This window comes from Lepus europaeus, chromosome 10 (genome assembly GCF_033115175.1).
Source record: "Lepus europaeus isolate LE1 chromosome 10, mLepTim1.pri, whole genome shotgun sequence".
Taxonomy (NCBI): domain Eukaryota; kingdom Metazoa; phylum Chordata; class Mammalia; order Lagomorpha; family Leporidae; genus Lepus; species Lepus europaeus.
The window spans coordinates 64034114-64054779 of record NC_084836.1 but is presented as its reverse complement, the minus strand read 5'-3'; the positions used below and the strand labels follow the sequence as shown (position 1 = coordinate 64054779).

The 20666-nt window shown below is 56.1% G+C and overlaps 2 protein-coding genes across 2 annotated transcripts; both read right to left on the bottom strand.

Moving 5' to 3' along the window:
* Positions 1-2533: 2533 nt before the first annotated feature.
* Positions 2534-13954, bottom strand: SDR9C7 (short chain dehydrogenase/reductase family 9C member 7). Its single transcript, XM_062202103.1, has 4 exons — positions 13654-13954; positions 9891-10149; positions 9103-9266; positions 2534-2751 (listed from the first exon to the last, which is right to left on the bottom strand). The coding sequence occupies exons 1-4, from the start codon at positions 13952-13954 to the stop codon at positions 2534-2536; spliced, it is 942 nt and encodes a 313-aa protein (XP_062058087.1).
* A 501-nt stretch (positions 13955-14455) lies between these two features.
* On the bottom strand, positions 14456-19748 carry LOC133768052 (retinol dehydrogenase 16-like; the record flags this gene model as incomplete). The annotated part of the gene is made up of 4 exons (XM_062202468.1): positions 14456-16225; positions 16917-17080; positions 17689-17947; positions 19424-19748. Coding segments are annotated over 4 exons (966 nt in total), but the record flags the coding sequence as incomplete, so codon positions are not given.
* Positions 19749-20666: the final 918 nt, after the last annotated feature.

Here is a 20666-nt window from a genome sequence, read left to right as displayed (position 1 = left end):
TCGCGCTGATCCGAAGCCAGGAGCCAGGTGCTTCTCCTGGTCTCCCATGCGGGTGCAGGGCCCAAGGACTTGGGTCATCCTCCACTGCCTTCCTGGGCCATAGCAGAGAGCTGGCCTGGAAGAGGGGCAACCGGGATAGAATCCGGCACCCTAACCGGGACTAGAACCTGGTGTGCCAGCGCCACAAGGCGGAGGATTAGCCTGTTAAGCCACAGCGCCGGCCTACCCTCAACTATTAATGATGACTAAAAATGACATCTTCCACCTAAATGCACAGGTTACCACTTAAATAGCTTCCGCCCCAGACCACATGTCCTTTCTATTCAGGCTAGCTTCACCAGAGCACGCGAGGTCTGTGAAGTCGCCTGGGGTCTGCCTAAGCGCATGGTGGAACTATGGCTCCCTGCGGCCTTGCCACCTCCCAAAGGTGCTTCCGGAAAGTGAGCCCTGGTCCCTCGTGCTCTGGGGCCCCCAAACCTTGCCCTCCTCTCCCATGGGCCAGTGACTCTCCTTGCGTTCGGGGAAAGGCACTGCTTCTCTGAGACGTGTGGACACCCGCAGCTCACACACCCTTCTGCTTCTTTCTCCAAACTCTGCACGTTTTCTAAAGATACTGCGGTCGGGGAAACTCAAGCTGGAGGAAATCTGTGTGCAGGCCTCTCCCACATCTCACCGCGGGTCGTGAAGTGCCAATGGCTACCCACTTCTGCGGGGAAAGAGGAAGCGAGAAAACAAGGAACTGCGGAGAAGCATACATTCGGATCTCAAAGTATTCCTAGTCCTGATTTCCTCCATAAAGTTTTTGTGTCTTCAACTAAGAAAATTACTTTTGGGCCTCTGTAGCCTTCTCAACAGTGCATAGGTCTGAGTTTTGAATTTTCCGAGGCAGTAGGCACTGTGACCAGTCCCCCAACACCCTCACTCTGTCCCATGATTAAGGAATTCATGGCAGCTGCATGGGGAGCACAGAATCAGACAGAGCCCGTGTGCTGACGTCAGCAGTCAGCCACAGGGCCCTTTCGGCGCTCCACGGTTGGAGTCAGCGTGGGTTGGCTTTTCTGTTGCTTATCGCTTAATGCATTCTTCCTGATTCGGAATTTGATGCCACGAACAGAACTACTGCAAACAGTAGACAGTCGTGGGTTGCAGGGTACCCCCCTCCCCAGAAAAAAAACCACAATATGTTACACACTGGTTTCTGGATCCTGTGAATGTTATGTTATTTAGAAAAATAGTCTTAGCTATGGATATAATTAAGTGACATTCTTGTTTTCAAGTTCAACCAGATGTTGCGGATACACAAGTTCAAGACATTTTAATTAAAAAATTCAAATTTGACCTCTATTACATGAGCACTCATCAAGATCAAAAAAGTATTTTCAACAGAACTTAAGCCAGAAATGTAAGGTTTTGTGAAAGAATTAGTTCCAAGACTTATTTGATGATGTCCCTGACTTAAGCAATTGATTCTCTGACGATGGAGAAAGGATCCCAGGTCTGGGGGTCTGAACACCTGAGCTCTGTCCTTGGTGTCCCTCAGTGAGCTGGGGTCCTTGGGTAGACCCCTCTGTCTTTTGAGCATTGGTTACTTTGTCCATGGAACTATCAGTGGCTACCAAGTGCCCTAAGGCATCCGTGTCAGCTAGGTCATTGGTGCAAATACACACTGTTGGGCTCTCTCTCAGGCCTACTGGATCAGACCACTCTAACACCGGGGCACACGGAGCTGTAGTTTTAGTTAACTGGGTGATGACGATGTACAGGTCCCTCTAGAAGCTACTGGGCGGTGACATCCATGATCTCTCTAAAAATGTAGTTTCTGATTTCTGTTCTTTCTATCACTGTTTATCCTATCCATACTACCAGACATTGTGCTAAAACAAAAGAAACAAATCATAAAAAAGACAATGATTCAATCATATTTATACCACCCCACCTCCCAGCAACTATGCAGTGCCTCGTGGGTAGTAGGCACTGGATAAATATTTGAATATTTCATCCATGGTGAGCAAATAAACGAATGTTGTTTCATGCGGAGCCCAATCGCCTATGAAAAGAGAAATCTGAAGAGAGAAAGCGTTTTTAAACTGTCCGACCTACTCTCGCACTGCCCGCCTGCTCCAGGAAGAGGCCATGTGAGCGGGCTTCGTGCGCGCCTGCAGACCCAGGAGGAAGGGGGTTGGGAGTCCCCCCGGGGCCATATTCTCCGGGTTTCCCACTGGAAGGCACCCCAGCAGGCGGTGAGTCTCCTCTCGTTGAGTTCTCCAGGCGAAAGACGTCCTCCGCCATGCCACAGCGCTCTGAGCCTGCCAAGACCGCTTCCGGTCTCTGTGGGCCCCAGGGTGTGGGCAGAGGCAGCCACTCCTCTGTTAGAAGTTACAGGTCAATCCGCCGGTGGTGGGCATCAGCCGAGCAAAGTGTCCTCAGCAGCAAGTACCCCCGGGACGGGCGAGACCCCCCGCTTGCCACCGTGAAGTCCCTTCCCCCACCACCTCCTCAACACTCCACCCACCACGGCTCCAGCCTGCCCAGCTCAGACACTGTCTGCGGGCCTTGGGAGGTAGCGGCTCAGGATGAAGTCCGTCACCGCGGTGGGCAGCTTGGCCAGGGGGAGGTAGAGGAGCTTGGCATCCAGGCCGGGGTTGTAGCGGATGCGGGGGCTCCGGGAGACAATGGCGTGCTCCATGCTGTCCGTGACGGCCCTGAATCTCGGCTCTGCCAGCTGCATCATGTGTTCCAACTTCTGGGTATCTGTTTCAGGGAACAAACACAAAAGGGTCTGTTACTGTTCCTGAAAGGTGGTTTCTTCTTTTTAAAGATTTATTTGAAAGAGTTACAGAGAGAGAGAAGGAGAGGCAGAGAGAGAGAGAGAGAGAGAGAGAGAGAGGGAGGTCTTCCATCCTCTGGTTCACTCCCCAGTTGGACGCAACAGCCGGAGCTGTGCCGATCTGAAGCCAGGAGCCAGGAGCCAGGAGCCAGGAGCCAGGAGCCTTCTCTTAGTCTCCCATGTGGGTGCAGGGGCCCAAGGACCTGGGTCATCTTTTACTGCCTTCCCAGACCATAGCAGAGAGCTGGATGGGAAGTGGAGCAGCCAGGACTCGCACCAGTGCCCATGTGGGATGCTGGCATTGCAGGTGGCGGCTGTTTACCCACTACACCACAGTGTCGGCCCCGAGGTGTTTTCTTCTGCGTGCCATCCAAGCTCCGTTTCCTTGAGCTTCTGAGTCTAATGTCTCAGGTAGCTCTGCCAACCACCCCTGGCATTCACCTTTCACAAACAGCCACTTGTCAGTTATAGCAAATAATCGTATTTCTCCTGCCAAGTGCAGTGCATGGACTTCCTACTCTTGCGTTAGACCCGTGACGAGAGCTGCACCCGGTTCTTCCTCTAACTGTGCCACTTTGTAGTTACAAAACCTTGAGTTTAAACGCTCATAGTCTGTAAAGTGGGGACAGCAACGCTTGGATGACTAAAGGCAGGAAGATGATGGGGCAGGACAGGAGCAAACATATATATTGTGTGCATGGAGAATCGGAGGAAGGGAAAACCCTGTCTCCCTGGTAGGAGCCTCACATACTGCAGAGTTGTCTGTTTTCCTTCTGTGCCCTTTCCTGAGTTCCCACGTTTTCTACTGAAGCACATAAGAAAAAAAATGTTATTCAGAAATAGAAATACTGGATGATGGAAAAAAAGGCACCAAAATCCTTGGGGCAGAAGTCACCACAAGTTCAAGTGCTCCCCAGCACGGTGGGGTGGCTGTAGTTCACAATAAGGAATTACAGGTGGCATACAGAGCGTACAAGCAAGGCTCCAGATAGACAAAGATACAGGAATGGCAAGGTTGATTGGCTTATGTAGTGCGCATGTGTTGCAATATTGCATTCTACTCCATAAACATGTGCGAGTGCTTCATGGCAAGCAAAAATTAAAAAAAAAAAAAACTATATGAGAAGATAGAAATGCTGCCCCCAATGCAGTCTTAGGCCACTGTGGACTCAAGTGACCTATGGCACAGACGGGCAGCTTGGAAGACTCTAGAAGCCAGGAGGGTCCATTCTGCCTGCCCTGGGGAACAAGTGGGGCTGCAACAGGGCGGGGGGGGGGGGGCTGGGGGCGGAGCTCAGCCCCCTGGGGACTGAGGCTAACTTTGGGGATGGTGCAGCCAACTGGGAAGTGCCCTCTCAGCGTCAGGACCCTGGGGGGTGCTTGCTGAGGGCAGGGCAGTGTCCCTCAGGTACCCTTCACCCCCCGCCCTGAAGACCTCCGCTTCTGCTTCTCGGGGAGCAAACGTGTGCAGGAGATGCTAGGCTACACGTCAGGAGTCCCCTAAGGAGCCTAGCACATGTGCTGCCTGACCACCTATAACATGACGACGTCTGTGGACCACGCTCTGTCCTGCCACCCTGGCGAGGCTGAGACAGGGAGGTGACTGTCAGAGGGTTTGCTCCGGGTGCCTGGGGCTCTGTGCACTGCTCAGGGGCAAGTGGAGCCTGTGCAGGCTTGGGGCGGGGAGGGGTACTGGGCAGGGGACCCCACAGGTGGCGGGAGGCACCCTCTCACGGTTCTCTCAAATACAGATTGGCTTCTAGTGTGCTGGGCACCCTGCTAGGCTACAGGGGGAGGTGACAGAGGTTCCGGTCTGCTCGGTCTGCTCGTCCCTCGCTGGACACAAGTCAGATGACTACAGCAGCCTTGGATTTGCACGCCCTGGGGAAAATGGTTTCATTCTCATGCGAATGAGCGATGTATCTAGTACCAGGCAGGCCCTGGGCTGCGGCTTTGGAACAGGATCAGAGGACCGGCCAGACTCCACAGCAGGCTCTGCTGGGCCGGGACTCTGCAGCTCATGTGCCTCCTGCGGGGAGATCGGCCACCTCTTTCCCACGGTGCGAACTCCTGTTCAGTCTTCACAGTGCGCGAAGGCACCAGCAGCCTCTCTGCGTGGCTCCTAGGACAGCAGAATCCGGGGCGCCATGGCCTTGTCTTGGCCACTCGTGCACATGCTCCGTGTAGTGCTGGGCTCACTTTCTGAGCTGCTTCCTGGAGACTGTCCCTCCTGTGTCTCTGCAAACAGCGGGCGCCGCGGGGAGCAGTAGGGTGTCAGCGCTCGGGAGGACGGCAACCTTCTAGAAGCAGTTGGCACGGGCCGGAGAGCTTTCCTTCGAAGTCACCGTGTGGCCGTCAGAAGAGCCGCAGCCTTACTGAGTTGCATGGCTGCCACCGTGGCACCCCTTGCTTCCTGGACTGCACGGAAGCCTCTGCACCCTCTGCCTGCAGGGGCCACTTGGAAAAGGGCTCCTGGTGTGTCCATGGCGGAATCTGCGTTTCCCCCAGGGAAACAGAGGACGCGGATTGTTCCACCTCTGCCTGACATCTACTCCCCCCATTCCCAACAAGGGCAGATCTGCCCCTGGGGAGCCGCACCTGCCTCACTCAGAGTTCCTCGGCTTGGGCGGAGCAGGGGACCCAGCCAGAGCCAGACGCTTGCCTCTGCGTGGGCGAGGAGCTCAGGGCTGGGGGCATCCGGCTGTGCGCTCTGATGCCCACACCACGGTCCCTCTGAGTTAGAGGGACATCTAGCACTTCTCGGGCAGCTACTGGAAAGGACGCTCCCTCTGTCCCAGAGCACCTCACCGCGGGAGGAAGTGAGGAGATGCTGTAGCCAGGGGGAGAGAACGTGTGGTCTGGAGCGGACACAGAGGGCAGAGCCAAGACCCAGGGTGAAACCAGGCCCTAACGACGTTGCTAGAGGTTAGATCTGTCTGTGCCTGAAGCCCGTCTCACTCAACTTTCCAGCCACGTGAAGCAAGAAATACCTGCTCTGCTTCAGTGATTCGAGTTAGATTCTCCGTCACTTGAGAAAGTCTCCGGTGATAAAAATCCTGAGGACGTGTGTTCTCCCCGGATTTCAGGATGGTGTGTTCTCCCCGAATTTCAGGATGCTGTGTTCTCCCCGAATTTCAGGATCGTGTGTTCTCCCCGAATTTCAGGATGTCTGGACTTGAAAGGTGACTTTCTTCAATGAATGCTTTTCCGAAGATTTCCTCCCCCCGCCCTGCGTTTTCTCTAAGTCAGTGACTGATGCCGCCAGCCCCGGCTTCCTCGATCTGCAGCTTGCATTTCTTCTTGGCTCCCCTTCCTTCTCTCCAGCAACACCAGGCGTGACACACGTGGGGCACCGTCGACCGCTCTCCAGCCACCCCGCTGACACGTGCAGCCCCTGGAGCTGCCCTGCCCAAGCACCAAGCAGAGGCATCCTTGGGTCGCAGGATGCTTCCCGTCGAGTTTCTCCTCCGCCCCTCGGTCCCCCCTCCCCGCACCCATGTGCGTTTCTGTAAACATCAGAAGCACTTTGCGGTCCCAGAGACAGCCTGCAAAAGAAAAAAAAGAAAAAAAAAAAAAGAAAGAAAAAAGTCCCAGCCATCCTCCCTTTCCATGGCCCGGCAAACCCGGATCCTGATCTTCTACAAGGTCAGCTCATTCTGGACGGGAGCCCGCTTCCGTGGCCTTGTGTTTGCCCTGGATGGCCCTTAGCCACATGGGTCATTACGTCTGTTTTCCTTGAGCTCTGTCTGAGGCTCCCAGCTACTCCTCAGCCCTGCTCAGCGCCCCGCTGGTGGTGGCCTCCCCGTGAACTCTGTACTGAGTGCAGACATGGCTGTCTTGGTTTTGTTGTCTTGGTTTTGAGCTCTGTTGATGCATGATGCCCAGGGGAATCTGTTACTAAAATAACCCTGGGGTGGCTGGAGACCTGCCCTAGACCTGAGTGACTGCAGTTAGCTCACCCAGTGTTTCTGTGTGTACATCAAGGATTCATCACTTCGGTCTGCAGATAATTATGATTTCAAGATCTCTCTTTGGGGGCTGGCACTGTGGTTCAATAAGTAAAGCTGCCACCTGCGTGGTTCGAGTCCCAGCTGCTCTACTTCCCACCCAGCTCTCTGCTATGGCCCAGGAAAGTAGCGGAAGATGGCCCAAGTGCTTGGGCCCCTGCACCCACGTGGGAGACTTGGAAGAAGCTCCTGGCTCCTGGCTTCAGTCTGGTACAGCTCTGGCCGTTGTGGTCATCTGGGGAGTGAACCAGCAGATGGAAGACCTCTCTCTCTCTCTGCCTCTCCCTGTCTCTCTGTAACTCTGCCTTTCAAATAAATAAATAAATAAATACTAAAAAAAATCTCTCTTTGCAATCCTGGAACCTACAGCGTGTAGGTGGCAGTGTTTGGAAGAGAAGGAAGCCTCACTCAGTCCAAGCAAAGATAATACCAACTGCGCAGCTTTTAAACCCGCCGTGGTCACCAGGGCCCAGCGCTAGTCCGTGTGCTTTGCGTAGCTTCATTTGCTTGATTCTCAGAGCCCATTGCAGATGAGAGTACTGAGAGGTTAAGTCTCCTTCCCCAGGTGAGCAGGCAGCTGGAATGCACACCTGGGTGGCCTGGTTCCAAGCCTCAGAACCTGACCAGGACAGAAAACTCTGTCCCAAGTGAGAGAGGAAAAAAAAATCCGGGTCAGGGAAATGTGGGATGTGGCTGAGGCCCAGGGGAGCGAGGGCAGGGCTGGCAGCACGGCTGCTTTGCTCTGACCTGGGTTGGGGGGGTGGCATACCTCCTGAGCCCTCCAAGAACCAACCCAGCTTCTTGGCTGGTGGCCCCATTGTGAGAGCCAACAGCCGACCGCAACTGCGACTGCCGAGGGAGCTGCCTGCACTATGAGCCGGAACCTGCTTCTATGGGCAGAGGTTGCCCCAGGTATCGGCGGCTGGGGTGACTCTTAGGGGCGCTCTGCCTCCCGGCTGGTGGAGCCAAATTTGGAGAGAGCTGGAGGTGTTGCGAGTCATCCCCCACTGAAACCAAACGGGCCGGCTTTGACTCAGAAGCTGCCGGTGACCGCGGGGCCTTCTGCTTCTCTCTCACCAGGAGATGTCCCAACAGGCCTTCGGGCCAGTTCCTCCTCCCCTGCTCCTGCAGGTCCCCCACTGTCACGCTCCATAGCGGCCGCTCCCCCTTCCCACTGGAAGAGCTGCACTAAACTGGGCAGGGGGCAGCGGAGCTGTCCTTCATCCACCCTCCAAGGGCACCTGAGGCTCGCGGGTGACCCTCAGCACAGGGAGAGCACGGGAAGCTCCCTTTAAACACCCAGTGCTCATTTTCCTCTTTATTTAACAAGCACTTGGTGTGAGATACTTCCCACCTACGCATCCTCATAGCCACCCTGTGAAGTAGGCGCTGTCGTTAGGTCCATTTCACAGATGAGAAAACTGAGGTTGCTATGACTGGACTATGATTTGAGAGTGTACTCCCGGTCCCTGGGGAGGCAGTGTTGGCAGGTGGGTGAACCTTTAGGGAGTGGGACCTACCGGAAAGTCATGAGGACATTGGGGGCATCAACCTCTGAAGAGATTCGTGCATTGCTCAGGGAGCCTGGTTAGTCCCCATGGAGCAAGTTGCCACAAGAAGAGCCCAGCTGACCCTCGAGCCGGGCGGCTTCGTGTTTTGCTCTGTGACCTCTTCCCCATGAGCCCTCGCCATCGCAATGCCATCTGCATGAGGCCCACTTCCGAGGCGGACCCAGTGGGGCCACCATTGATCTTGAACTTCCAATCTGTCCTACTCTGAGCTAAATAAGCTCCTTTTCTTTATCCGGTGCTCAGCCCTGGCTGTTATGGCTGTGGAAAGTGCACTGGCACAGCGGCATGGGAAGATCCCACACATGTGCGATGTCTCCCGGCTGGGACTTGGCAGCACCAGCCTTGAACCTAGGAAGCCCGGCTCCAGGAGCCATGCCACTCATCTCAGCACGCTGTCACAGCATTCACCATTCACCTGCATGATGGTGTTGAGGTGGGGGGTGGGTAGATGCCAGGTGTGGGAAGTGTCTCTCCTAATCCCCCCATCTCCCCAGCAGCTATGGTTCCACTGCTCGGTCTCTGTTCTTGAACACCCCAGCTTGGCCACTAGCTGTGTAGCCTGGGCTCTGGAACCCTGGGAGCTTCCAACCCTTCATCTGGACACTGAACGATTGTCAGCAACGCCCACAATGTCCCCGACCCTCCCCCCATTCCCTCCACCACCACTCTGCCCCTCCCCCGCCCCTGGGCAGCTCACAGGTGTGCAAGTACTCCTCGCCGTAGCTGTCCCGGGTCTCCTGCGGCAGCCTGTCCCACAGCTTTCGCAAGCGTGCCTCCAGCTTCTCCTTGCCCAGGATGGACGTCCGGTAGTTCCCAGGCTCAATGATGCTAACCTTTACCCCGAAGTAGTGGAGCTCACGCCTGGGACATTAAGAGTCACACTCAAACTGGGCCACAAGAGGACAGCCATCTCTCTGGAGGGACCTGTCTCTCCAGGAACTGAGAGTGCTCTCCCCACCCTGGCCCACACATTGCATTCAAGCAGAAAAAGCCCTTCCTTAGGGCTGAGTCCCTCCGCAGCCTGGCCCCGAAGAGGCTGAGAAATTGTGTTAGGCAAACCCAGCACAGAGGAGGCCAATAAAGAATCGAGGCCAAGATCTCAACACCCACCTGTTCCTCCCACTCTCGGCCCCACACCCCGCACCCACGTGGCTGTTGGGGTGACACGGTCTATACAAGGGCTACACAGGAGGCTCCTCCGAGGGCCCCCTGCAGCACTTGTGCCCCCAGGCCTCTCTGTCCTACGCCCGTGGGCCCAAACAGGGTTCTAGTCACTCTGGAATGGCTCCAGAGAGGACCCACCTGATGGTTCTCCAGCCCCCTCTTCTCATCCCTTCTTTGTCTAGTCCTTGGAGAAGGCCCCTAGAAGTCTTGTCTTCCTCCCTCCAGAATGGCCTGCCCACACGCTGTTCCCCCGACCCTCTCTTTCTAAGTAAAACCCCCAGGATTCCCACCCAGAGTGGGGTGACCCTAGGACCCAGTCACCTGATGCTGTCAGAGAAGGCCTCGACGCCAAACTTGGAGACGCAGTAGCCACCACCGATGACAGCCACACGCCCACCAGAGCTGGACATGTTGACCACTCTGCCCCGGGCCTTCTTGATCATGGGCAGCATGTGCAGGGTCACGTCAATCAGCCCCACCAAGTTCACATTGATCACCTTCACAAAGTCCTCCTTGGTCAGCCACTCGTTGGGACCACTGGGTAGGCCCACACCTGCATTGTTCACCAGGGCCCAGAGGCCTGGGAATGAGATGAAAGGACAAAGAACCACAGAAAATCAGCAGTGCTTATCCAGTACCTGCCAGCTTAGGGTCCGAGAAAGGTGGTGCAGGTGCCTAAAACACAAGACAGGGGGCGACTGCCTGCAATGCGGGCACCTCACATGGGCGCTGGTTCCAGTTCTGGCTGCTCCACTTCTGAGCCAGCTCCCTGCTAAGGGAATGGGAAAAGCAGCAGAAGATGGTTCAAGTACTTGGACCTCTGCACCCATGTGGGAGACCTGGATGGAGTTCCGGGCTCCTTGCTTTGGCCTGGTCCAACCCTGGCTGTGGTAGCCATTTAGGGAGTGAGCCAGTAGATGGAAGATATCTCTCTGCCTCTCTCTATAACTCTGCCTTTCAAATAATTAAATAAATAAATCTTAAAAAAAAAAAAAAAGATACAAGAGCGCCTGGCATGGGGCTTGGGGCTTGGGGCCTGGGGCCTGGGGTGTGGAGCTATAACAGCCTAATGCACGTCAGCCTTTTACTAGCCTTCTCCCTAAGGGACATTCACATAAAGCCTGCTGGTCGGCGGGGGCTCTGTCGCGGTCACAGTCCCAGCTTCAGCTAAGAGCACCAAGTTATTAGCTCTGGGCTAAGCAGTATCCTTGTCATCCCAGTGAATTCACGTATAAATTCTCCCCCATCACACTTCCCCTTCTCTGTTCACCAGAGCACAAGAAATGTACTCACTTCACGTTACCCAAATCAGTCCCTCCCTCCGTGCGTTCATTCTCACAGCCAGCCACTCATCCATCCGTGCCTTCATTCTATTCTCTGCCAGTTACAAGACCAAGGAGGCATACTTCTCCCTCCAGGGGCTCACACGCCAGAGAAGAACAATAGGTAAAGATACAACCTATTCAAACGGAATGATTATGGGAAATGTGAAAAGGACTCGCTGGGTTGGGATAAAGAGGGCAGGAAAGACGCTGGGTAGTGTTGTCCAGCTCTGCAGGGGTTTGGGGCTCCACCTCCAACCTTGAGCTAATGACTTCCCCTCCATGGGTCTCGGGTCTCGGGTCTCGGGCTGGGTGAGAGAGCCTGCATCCAGCCTGTGTTTTGCAAGCCAGGGTGAAGTGCAGGGGCGGCTCTCCTTGCATTTACTTTACAGATGGAGCATCCAAGGCCAACTCCACTGCGGGGAGGGTGATGCCAAAGACACTGCAGGGCCTCCAAATGGTCCTCATGGACCCCTTCCGGCTCCTTCAGTCAAGGGTTCCGTGATCCCACAGCCTTGGCTCCTCCCCTCCCCCTTCCCCCAGACCGCACCCCGTCCTTGGCCCCCACAGCCCCAAGACCCCTGCACATTCCAACACGTTCCACTCTCTCCCCAGGGCGGCCTGGATTCCAGTATCAGTCCTGGGCCACCTCGCTCCCAAGACAAGGGGTGCCCACCCGAGCCATGCCCCCACCCTATTTCCTGCCTCCTTCCAGTTACAGAGACTCCGGGAGACCAGCGGGCTGTCAGCACCTAGAACCTTCCCAGCTGGAGGGGGATCTCTGGTCTAACAGAGGAGAAAAAGCTCCCGAGACCCAGAGACCACGAAACCCAAGCAGCCCCTGCCTTCAGAGAAGGGGCTCAGGCTCGCCGCCCCTCCCATCACCCCAGCAAGAGGCTCCAGCTTGGGATGCTCTCCCAGCTGCAGAGCCAGGACAGTAAGTGGCCAGAGCCATGCTAGCCGCTTTAGGGGCGTGCTGACCTCGTGTGTCCAGGAACTCTTAGGGGCAGCAAGAGAGGACACAAGAACCACCTTCCCCCTCCCCCTAGGGCCCTGTGCTCTATTCTTAGACACCAAGGATGCTGCCCAGTAGCCTAGGCAGGATCACGGCCCCTCAAAGATGTCCCCACCCTCACCCTGGGGACCTGCGACTGTGTTGGTTACGCAGGAAAGAGCAGATGGGATCGAGATTGCGCCTCACTGTCCCTCAAGGGAGGAGGCGACTCTGGATCAGCCTGGGGGCCCGGTATCACCACAAGGATCCTCCAGAGTGGACAAGGAGACTGAGGCCAGGGAACCAGAGATGGAGAAGGACCCAGCCCAACCTTGCTGGCCTTGAGGATGCGGCCAGGGGCCGAGGGATGCAGGCGGCTCCAGGAGTTGGAGAAGGCAACAGAAGGGATTCTCCAAGAACCTCCGGGAGGAGCGCTACTCTGCCAGCATCATGGCTTTAGCCCAGGGAGGTCCATCTTGGGCTTCTGTCCTACAAGGTCCTAAAGCTGAGTCATGTTAAGCCACGAGGTACACAGTAATTTGTTACCTGAAACAGGTACACCCAGTGCAGTGGGAAACTAAGCTACTTGGTGAGTCACTCCCCTGTGTGGCCCAGGAGTGAGGGAGGGAGGTGCCGGGCAGCCTGTGGAGGAAAGAGGCTCACCCCTGCTGAATTATTCATTAGTTAGTTCATTTAACAGATATTTATGATAAATCAGAAAAGTAAAGTAAAAGGCGTTGTGCACTGCATGGCGACGAAGGCTACGGAGAGAAGGTTAAGCAGGGCTCTGTGGCTTCGCCGTGCACTTCGACCCCTTTCTGGGCGAGGACCGCCCCCACCCGCCCCAGGCTGCAACCCACTTTTCCTGCTCCTCCGGTCCCTGCGCCCATGTCCATGTCCACGCCCACGCCTTGCGTGTTGGAAAGTCGCTGGACAGAGCCCCACGGGCATTCAACCTCCTTTGCCAATTAGGAGCAGACACTGGGATGCAGACATTTTCCCTGAGTCAAACCAACAGCCACGACGTGACGCAGGAAGAGAAATTTCACGCTCCGCTCCGGGGGCCGGGAGTCAGGGGCCGGGGGCCTGAGGCCTGGAGCCGGTGTTGTGGCACAGCCGGGTTCAGCCGCCACCTGCGACGCCAGCTCCACTTCCCATCCAGCTCTCTGCTGGTGCGCCTGGGAAAGCAGCGGAAGATGACCCATGTCCTGCCCACGTGGGAGACCCAGATGACACTCCTGGCTCCTGGCCATTTGCAGAGTGAACCAGTACGTGGAAGACCTCTTTCTCTGTTTCTCCCTCTCTCTCCGTAACTGTGCCTTTCAAATAAATAAATAAATAAATAAATAAATAAATAACATCTAAAAAAACCTGCTCCCCTGCCTGACAGGGAGGAGAGCAGATGCTCCCCACTTGGGAAGCGCAACCTGCTGTCCCCCCTCTCCCTGTGACCCCAGCCAGAGATGCGGGTGTGTTCCAGAGGGGCTGCGGTGAGGACGACGCAGTCCCAGAGGCACCTCTGTCGGCAGGGCAGCGTCTGGACAATCAAAATGCATCTCCCCCCGCCCCCCCTATCGCCACTCTGCCCCATCCCCCGCTGGGCTTCAGGGATAGGAAATCACCTCCTCGGCCAGCTATGGGTGGCTCCCTGCGTCACCTCTCCCACCCTCTGGACACCAGGCCCCCGGGCGCTATCAGATGCTGTGGGCCATGGACAGAGACGGGAGGGCTAACCCAAGGAAGGCAAAGAAAAAGCCATTTGCCCCACCTTGCTCGCCCACTTGGTCCCTCACCCACTGGGCCGCCGCCCGGATGCTCTCGGTCTTGGTGACATCCAGGAGCGTGGTGTGCAGCCGGTAGGACGTCTCCCGCAGGAGCTTCTGGGCCCCCTCCTCCGAGAAGCAAGCCGCCAGCACCCGCATGCCCCGCTCCACCAGCTGCCTGGCCAGCAGGTTCCCGAAGCCGGAGTCACACCCCGTGATGAAGACGAACTTCTCCGAGAGGTCGGGGACCAGGTTGCAGTTCTTGAACCAGCGGTACATAAAGGAGAGGTCTGTGAGAGCTGCCATGGGGCCTGCGTGGGGGCGGCCGGCCAAGAAGCGCGGGGCTCTGGGGACGACGGGAGGGGCTGGTCCTGGAGCCCTGGCCGGCAGTCTGCGGAGCCCAAGGGGGAGGGCTCCCTGCCTTCCACCCCTCGCCACAGACGCGGGGCCCTGAGTGAGCCACTCTGTAATTTTTATAGGTGGATGTGTCACCACACCAATTAGTCCGGATGCAAGAAATTCAAGCTCAACCTGAAGCCCTGTCACCTCTGACAGCCCTGCTGGCCGCCTCCCTCCCTGTCCCTGCCCTGATGGCTGAAGACACCAAGGATGCGGAAAAGCCCCCACGGGCCAGGTGGGTGCCGGGAGGGGTCTCTGTGTTGTGGGGTGAGGGAGGCAGCTTGAGGAAGGGGAATCCAGTCGCAAGACCCTCCCCTACCCCAGAAATCTCCCACTCCAGCCCGACCTCAGCCCCACCCCCAAGGTCAGGGACCAAAACCAGAATCATCTGTCCTGAGTGCTTGTATGTACTTTAAATTCAATTTTTATTTTCAGGGGGGAAAGAAATAAGACAGATTCACTGGTTAGAAAACAAAAATTGGCTTTACATCCTCTGGCTGGGTGCGCCTCCATCAGCCCAAGGCCAAGGCAGCAGGGCCTTCCCACAGAAGTGGCTGGGGCTGTGGGCCCCAACTCCAGAAGATAGACCCGAGGGACGTTGGCCTGGCTCCTGGGAGGGTGATGCTCAGGTCCAGGTGACTGCCAGTCCCTGGTGACCAAACCAGCAGGGGGAGCCAAGGACTGAGGGCACCCCAGCTCCCCCAGGACTGGACCCCCAGGGCCCCTCCCCAGCACCAGGCACATTCTAGGTAAGCTAAGGAGCTGGAAGGGGGGCTGGGAGGAGGGGGTGTGGAGATCGGCTGACTTGGTGTTCAATGGGATGTGCAAAGGGAAAGCAGGAGCGGAATCAAAGGTATGGGGCCAATGACAGGTGGAACGACAGGTGGCTAAAGAGCTCAGAGACCAGACGCTGGGCACAGAGAGGGAAGGCAGAAGAACAGAGGGCTCTGAGTGATGGCCGCATGACAAGGATACGTGGGCAGGCTGGCGGGTAGCCGAGGGAAGAATCCTGGGCTCTGGGAGGACACAAGATGTAGAAGGAGCAGAGGAGGGGCAGGGCAGAGACCTGCCGGAAAATTCTCAGAGTCAGAACTTAGAGGGGAAGGAGAGAAACTGCAGACACTGGGCAAGGCAGGAGGCGAGCTGGTAAAGCTAAGGAAATGCCGGAGGGGGCGAGCTGTGGGCGGCAGAGGGGCACACCCAGCATTGCATAAGGTGCAGGCCCAGGACCAGGCTGGGGCCTAGAAAGAGGCCCTGAGTCAAGCTGCGGGTCCCTGGCTCACACCACACACCTGTGATCAGAGGGCCTGACGCAGAAATGGGGCCAGCCAGTGGCCTAAGCGGAAGGACAAATGACGCCCGTCCATGTGCCGCTTCACCACATCTGACCAGAGCCAGGATGAGAGGAGGCCAGCGGCACCTTCGGGATGCTTCGCAGGGCCTGGCCGTTCTATGCCAGGGAGTCGAGGAGGTTCAACCCCGATTCCAGCCCATGCATGGTGGAACTGCGGAGAGAGGAAGGCGAAGCTCCCCTGTCTGTACCCGCCCCCTAGGCTGGCGTCCTGGGTGAGTGACAAGCAGCCATGGCTGGGAGAAGTCAGCTGATGTCACTCAAGAGCTCAGCAGGTAGAGGGGCAGAGCAAGTGAGGCCCCCCGACACCCACCCCTCCCGAAGCCAGAAGACTCAATCCTCATGTGGCTCCCCAAGGCCACAGGACGCCAATGCATGCAATGGGTCTCTGTTCTTCAACTCTAAAAAGTGGTTCATTCCTCCTAATGTGCCCAGGGTTCCAACAATGACTGTCCCAGGAAAAACGCAGGGCAGGGGTGAGGAGGGGGTGAGCTAAAGGACCCTGGAGACTTGAGAGTGTCCTCCCCCTGTGCCAGTCCCTACCCCTGGACACACTGCCCCTCCCGCAGCACCCCATGGAAACCCAGCCATGCACTCCCCCCCATAGCTTCACAGGGCCTGGGCTGGCCTCGGGGAAAACCAGTGGATGATGGCGTCCACCAGGAAGGTGGGCATGTAGCTCATGGGGAGGAAGAAGAGCTTGGCGTCCCAGCCGGGCGAGTACCGGGTGCGGGGGTGGCAGGCGGTCAGCGCGTGCTCCATGCAGTCCGTCACCATGGACAGATCCAACTTGCATGCTTTCAGGCTGTTTTCAGACATTTTGGCATCTGTTCAGGATGAGAAAAGATCTTAAAGTACTTGCCCATCCCCCTCTCCCATTCAGAACTATAAATTAGGAGAGTTTTTAAGAATTCCCAATCCTCTCAGATTGGGCTCAAGTCTAACCTAGCCTCACCCACAGGGAGTGTGCACCCTTCCCCCTAGAGCTGCCTCTTCAGCCCTTCCTAGAACGTTCCAGAACACATGCCGAAGGTCTCTGCTGGGACTCTGACCACAGGAAAACTGACTTTCTCTGAGTCCAGCTGGCCAGGAGCCCACGGTGTCTCCCCTCTCTGGCTTTAGTATGCCCTTGAAAAATAATGAAGAGGGGGCTGGCTTCAGGCACAGCCGGTTAAGCCTCCTGCAATGCGGGCATTCCATATGGGTGCTGGTTCATGTCTCGGCTGCTCCACTTCCTATCTAATTCCCTGCTAATGTGCTTGGAATATGAGCGGAAGGTGGTCCAAGTACTTGGGTACCTGATACCCACATGGGAGACCAGGATAGAGTTCCTGGCTACTGGATCAGCCTTGCCTAGCCACGGTCATTGCAGCCATTTGGGGAGTGAACCAACCAGTGGAATCTCTCTCTCTCTCTCTCTTTCTCTCTCTCTCTCTCTTTCTCATTGCATCTTTCAAATAAAATAAATCTAAAAAAAAAAAAAAGTTTGCCACTCTTCCCATGTGCACACTCACTCACAGGATGCCAGAAACTCCTCGCCATAGATGGCCCTGACCTCCGGGCTGGCACGCTCCCAGGCCGCCCGTAAGGACTGCATGAAGCTCTTCGGGTCTGCCATGTTGGTCTTGAAGAAACCGGGCTCAATGATGGCCACCTTCACCCCGAAGGGGGACAGCTCCCTCCTGCAAGGCAGAGCAGTGGAGGGTGCAGACACAGCGCTCATGGAATCCACACACACACCCACACACAATAAACCCCACAGAGCACTGGGGCGGGGAGACTGGGGAGCGGGGAGGGCACAGCTGGGAACGGTACTGGGACCACAGCGCTGCTTCTGCTCGGGGCCCACGCATTGGACCCCCAGGCGCTCATTGGTGTAAGTCAGATGTACACTGCCGCCAATCACTCCCACGCTGTGCCCTCCTGGTCCCCTCACAGCCCATGCAGCCCCACGTCCCGCCCATAGAACCCCCACCCTGCTCCTCCGCCCCTACCCATCTTCTCCCAGCCCGGTCCCAGCTCAGCCCTGGCCACCGTCTTCCGGGGACGGGCCCTCTGCCTCTGGCCCTGCCTCCCACACTCAGCGCCACGCCCTGCCCTCCTGCCATGGCGCTCTCTCGACGCAGACTGGACTAAGTGGCTCCCTGATTCAATCTCTCCCATGGGGCTCCATGCCAACAGCAGGATGAACAGCCCCACCCAGGGCCCTGGACCCACCACAAGCCCACTGTGCCCACCTCTCCACCGGCCAGGCCCTGCCTAGTCCTCCCCTCCAAGTGCACCCCAATACCTGAGGGAGTCTGAGAAGGCCTCTACACCGTGCTTGGAGATGCTGTAGCCGCCACCACTCAGTGACAGGCGGCCCATGAAACTGGAGACGTTGACCACGCGGCCCCTGGCCCTCCTCACTGCGGGCAGCAGGCTCAGGGTCACCTCGATCGTCCCCAGCAGGTTCACGTTGAGCACGTCCACAAAGTCCTGTTTGGTCAGCCACTCGTTGGGGGCCGTGGGCATGGAGACACCAGCGTTATTCACCAGGCCCCAGAGCCCTGGGAAAGGAGTGGGCAGCTCTGGGCTGTGTGTGTGCAGTGTGGACACAGCTGTGGTCCAAGTTCATGTCCCAGTGGGATTTATTGTGTACATAACGATGTGTGACATCGGGAAAAGAGGGACGGGGTGGAAATGATGCGTGGTGATGGGGGTGTCAGGGTGTGCACATACTTTAAGCTACTGGTGATTGGGAGCAAAAAGATCACCTTTGCACCCTTGCCCTAAGCTCATAAGCCCCCAGCCCACTCAGCATTGGGAAAATTCCCTGGAAGACAAGCGGGGGTGGGACAGGGAGAGACAGGTCATCAGGGATTTGGAACAGTCAGAGTTCCTAACCCATGACCCTCAGATCAACAGGACCAGGAGTTTTTGGTGGGCAAGGGCCGGGGAGGTGGGGGAGACAGCTTGGCCCTGGGCATACTGGGAAGAACATAAGTCCTTACTACCCATAAACCTTCCCTGGCCTCCAAGAAAGGAATACCTGGATCCTATTATTGTATTCTTTTTTTAATTTAATTTAATTTTTATTTTTTATTTATTTTATTTTTTTAAATTTTTAAAAAAATTTTTTGACAGGCAGAGTGGACAGTGAGAGAGAGAGACAGAGGGAAAGGTCTTCCTTTACCGTTGGTTCACCCTCCAATGGCCGCTGCGGCCGGCGCGCTGCAGCCGGCGCACCATGCTGATCCGAAGGCCCTATTATTATATTCTATTTAGATAATATTGTGAGCATATGAACCAACTTTCATTGCCAGGAAAAGCAGGAAGCACGCATCAACAGCCGGCAGGGTAGGAGAGCTGTGACAGTGCTGTGATGGTCTCTCAAGGCTGGGAGGCACGGACACTGAATGCCAGGTGTTGGAGAGGTGGTAATGGAAATGCTGATCTCAAGGTGCACTCCGGAGCGCGTCATCGGCTCTGGAGGGTGGGATTAGGGTGAACGTGGTTTCACCCTGACCCTCTTCTGTGCTTTCTGGAAAGAGCGTGTTTTACATTTCCAATCAGAGAAAGACAAACCAATTACAAACAGAGCAGGCAGCCTAACACGGCAAAATAGGATCTACCATGGGGTGTGGGTGCAAAAGTCCTTCAGCATTCCCAACCTCAGTTCTTCTAAGTCAGGCACAGATGACCTTTAAGCCTTGCAGAGGGGAGAAATGTGATGGATCCAATAAGAAGTGCAGAGCTCCTGTGCCTGGCTCCAGCCTCTAGCCTGGCCCAGTCCCCCGGGGCCCGTGCCAACCCCCAGGTCTGGCTCCAGATGCAGCCTTTGGCCAGAGGGTCAGCCCTAAGCCTAGCTGGGCTCAACCTGGGGCTCAGTGCAAGCATTGCAGGAGTCCTGCTCTGAGGAACATGACGTTCAAACCCTTGAAAGTAAAATTTAAAACAAAAATCTTGGCATTTTCCCAGTTAGCAGGCAGGCAGTGTCTCCTTTGCACAGAGAGAAGCAGACAGGAGCAGGGAGGGGCTGGTACCTCGGTCTCCCACGCGCTCCTGCACCCACTGGGCGGCGGCCGCGATGCTCTCGGTCTTGGTGACATCCAGGCTCACCGTCTCCACCCTGTCCGATGTCTGGCGCCTCAGCTGCTCGGCCCCCTCCTCTGTCAGACACGCAGCCAGCACCCTCAAGCCCCTCCTGTCCAGCTGTCTGGCCAGCAGGTTCCCGAAGCCCGAGTCACAGCCCGTGATGAAGACGAACTTGTCCAGGAGCTGGCTCACCACCTGCCTCTCCCGGTACCAGCGCACCAGGTAGTACAGGCCCACAAGGGCCGCCAGCCACAGCCATATGGCTTTGCGGGGTCACACACAGACAGGCTGCGGTGAAACCTGAGTGTGGCACCTGCTCCGGCAGAGGAGGGAGCAGCCCGAGGGCTGTGGTAGACAGTCTGCTCCCTGGTGCTCTGGCAAGGTTCTTCCTTCCCAGCTAACCACTGTCTTTCTAGAACTCATTTATTCTAACTCCACCCCTCTACTCTTTGGACTTGTTTTGCAGGTGCCCAAACTCCTATGCGTGGGCTTCAATTTTATTTGAACCAAAGCGAACCTATTTTAATTATATTTCCCATTAACTTTTTTTTTTAAATAAAAGATTTACTTATTTATTTGAGAGGCAGAGTTACAGACAGAGAGAGAAGTCTCCCACCCACTGGTTCACTCCCCAAATAGCAGTGGCTGGGCCCATCTGAAGCCAGAAGCGGAAGTGGAATAGCTCAGACTTGAACCAGAGCTCATATGGGGTGTTGGTGCCGCAGGCGGAGGTTTAACCTACTATGCCACAACACTGGCCCCCTCCCATAAACTTTTTGAAGTACCCTTCTCTGTGTGTGTCTGTGTTTGTGTGTGTGTCTGTGTGTATGTCTGTGTGTGTGTTTGTGTCTGTGTGTATCTCTGTGTGTCCGTGTCTGTGTGTCTCTCTGTGTGTGTCTGTGTGTGTGTATCTCTGCGTGTGTGTCTGTGTGTCTGTGTGTGTCTCTCTGTGTGTGTCTGTGTGACTGTGTGTATCTCTGTGTATGTCTGTGTGTGTCTCTGTGTCTGTGTGTGTGTCTGTGTATCTGTGTCTGTGTGTTTCTGTGTGTGTGTGTCTGTGTGTTTATGTGTGTGTGTCTGTGTGTTTATGTGTGTCTGTGTGTGTCTCTTTGTGTATGTCTGTGTGTGTCTGTGTGTCTGTGTGTTTCTCTGTGTCTGTGTGTGTCTATGTGTGTCTGTGTCTGTGTGTGT

Excerpts from the sequence above, each read along its gene's own strand:
- SDR9C7 (XM_062202103.1), bottom strand. The coding sequence starts at position 13,954 with ATGGCAGCTCTCACAGACCTCTCCTTTATGTACCGCTGGTTCAAGAAC. Across the intron at positions 9,267-9,890 it reads GCCTTCTCTGACAGCATCAG|GCGTGAGCTCCACTACTTCG; the intron begins GTGACTGGGTCC and ends TTAATGTCCCAG. Across the intron at positions 2,752-9,102 it reads CGAGGAGTACTTGCACACCT|ATACCCAGAAGTTGGAACAC; the intron begins GTGAGCTGCCCA and ends TCCCTGAAACAG.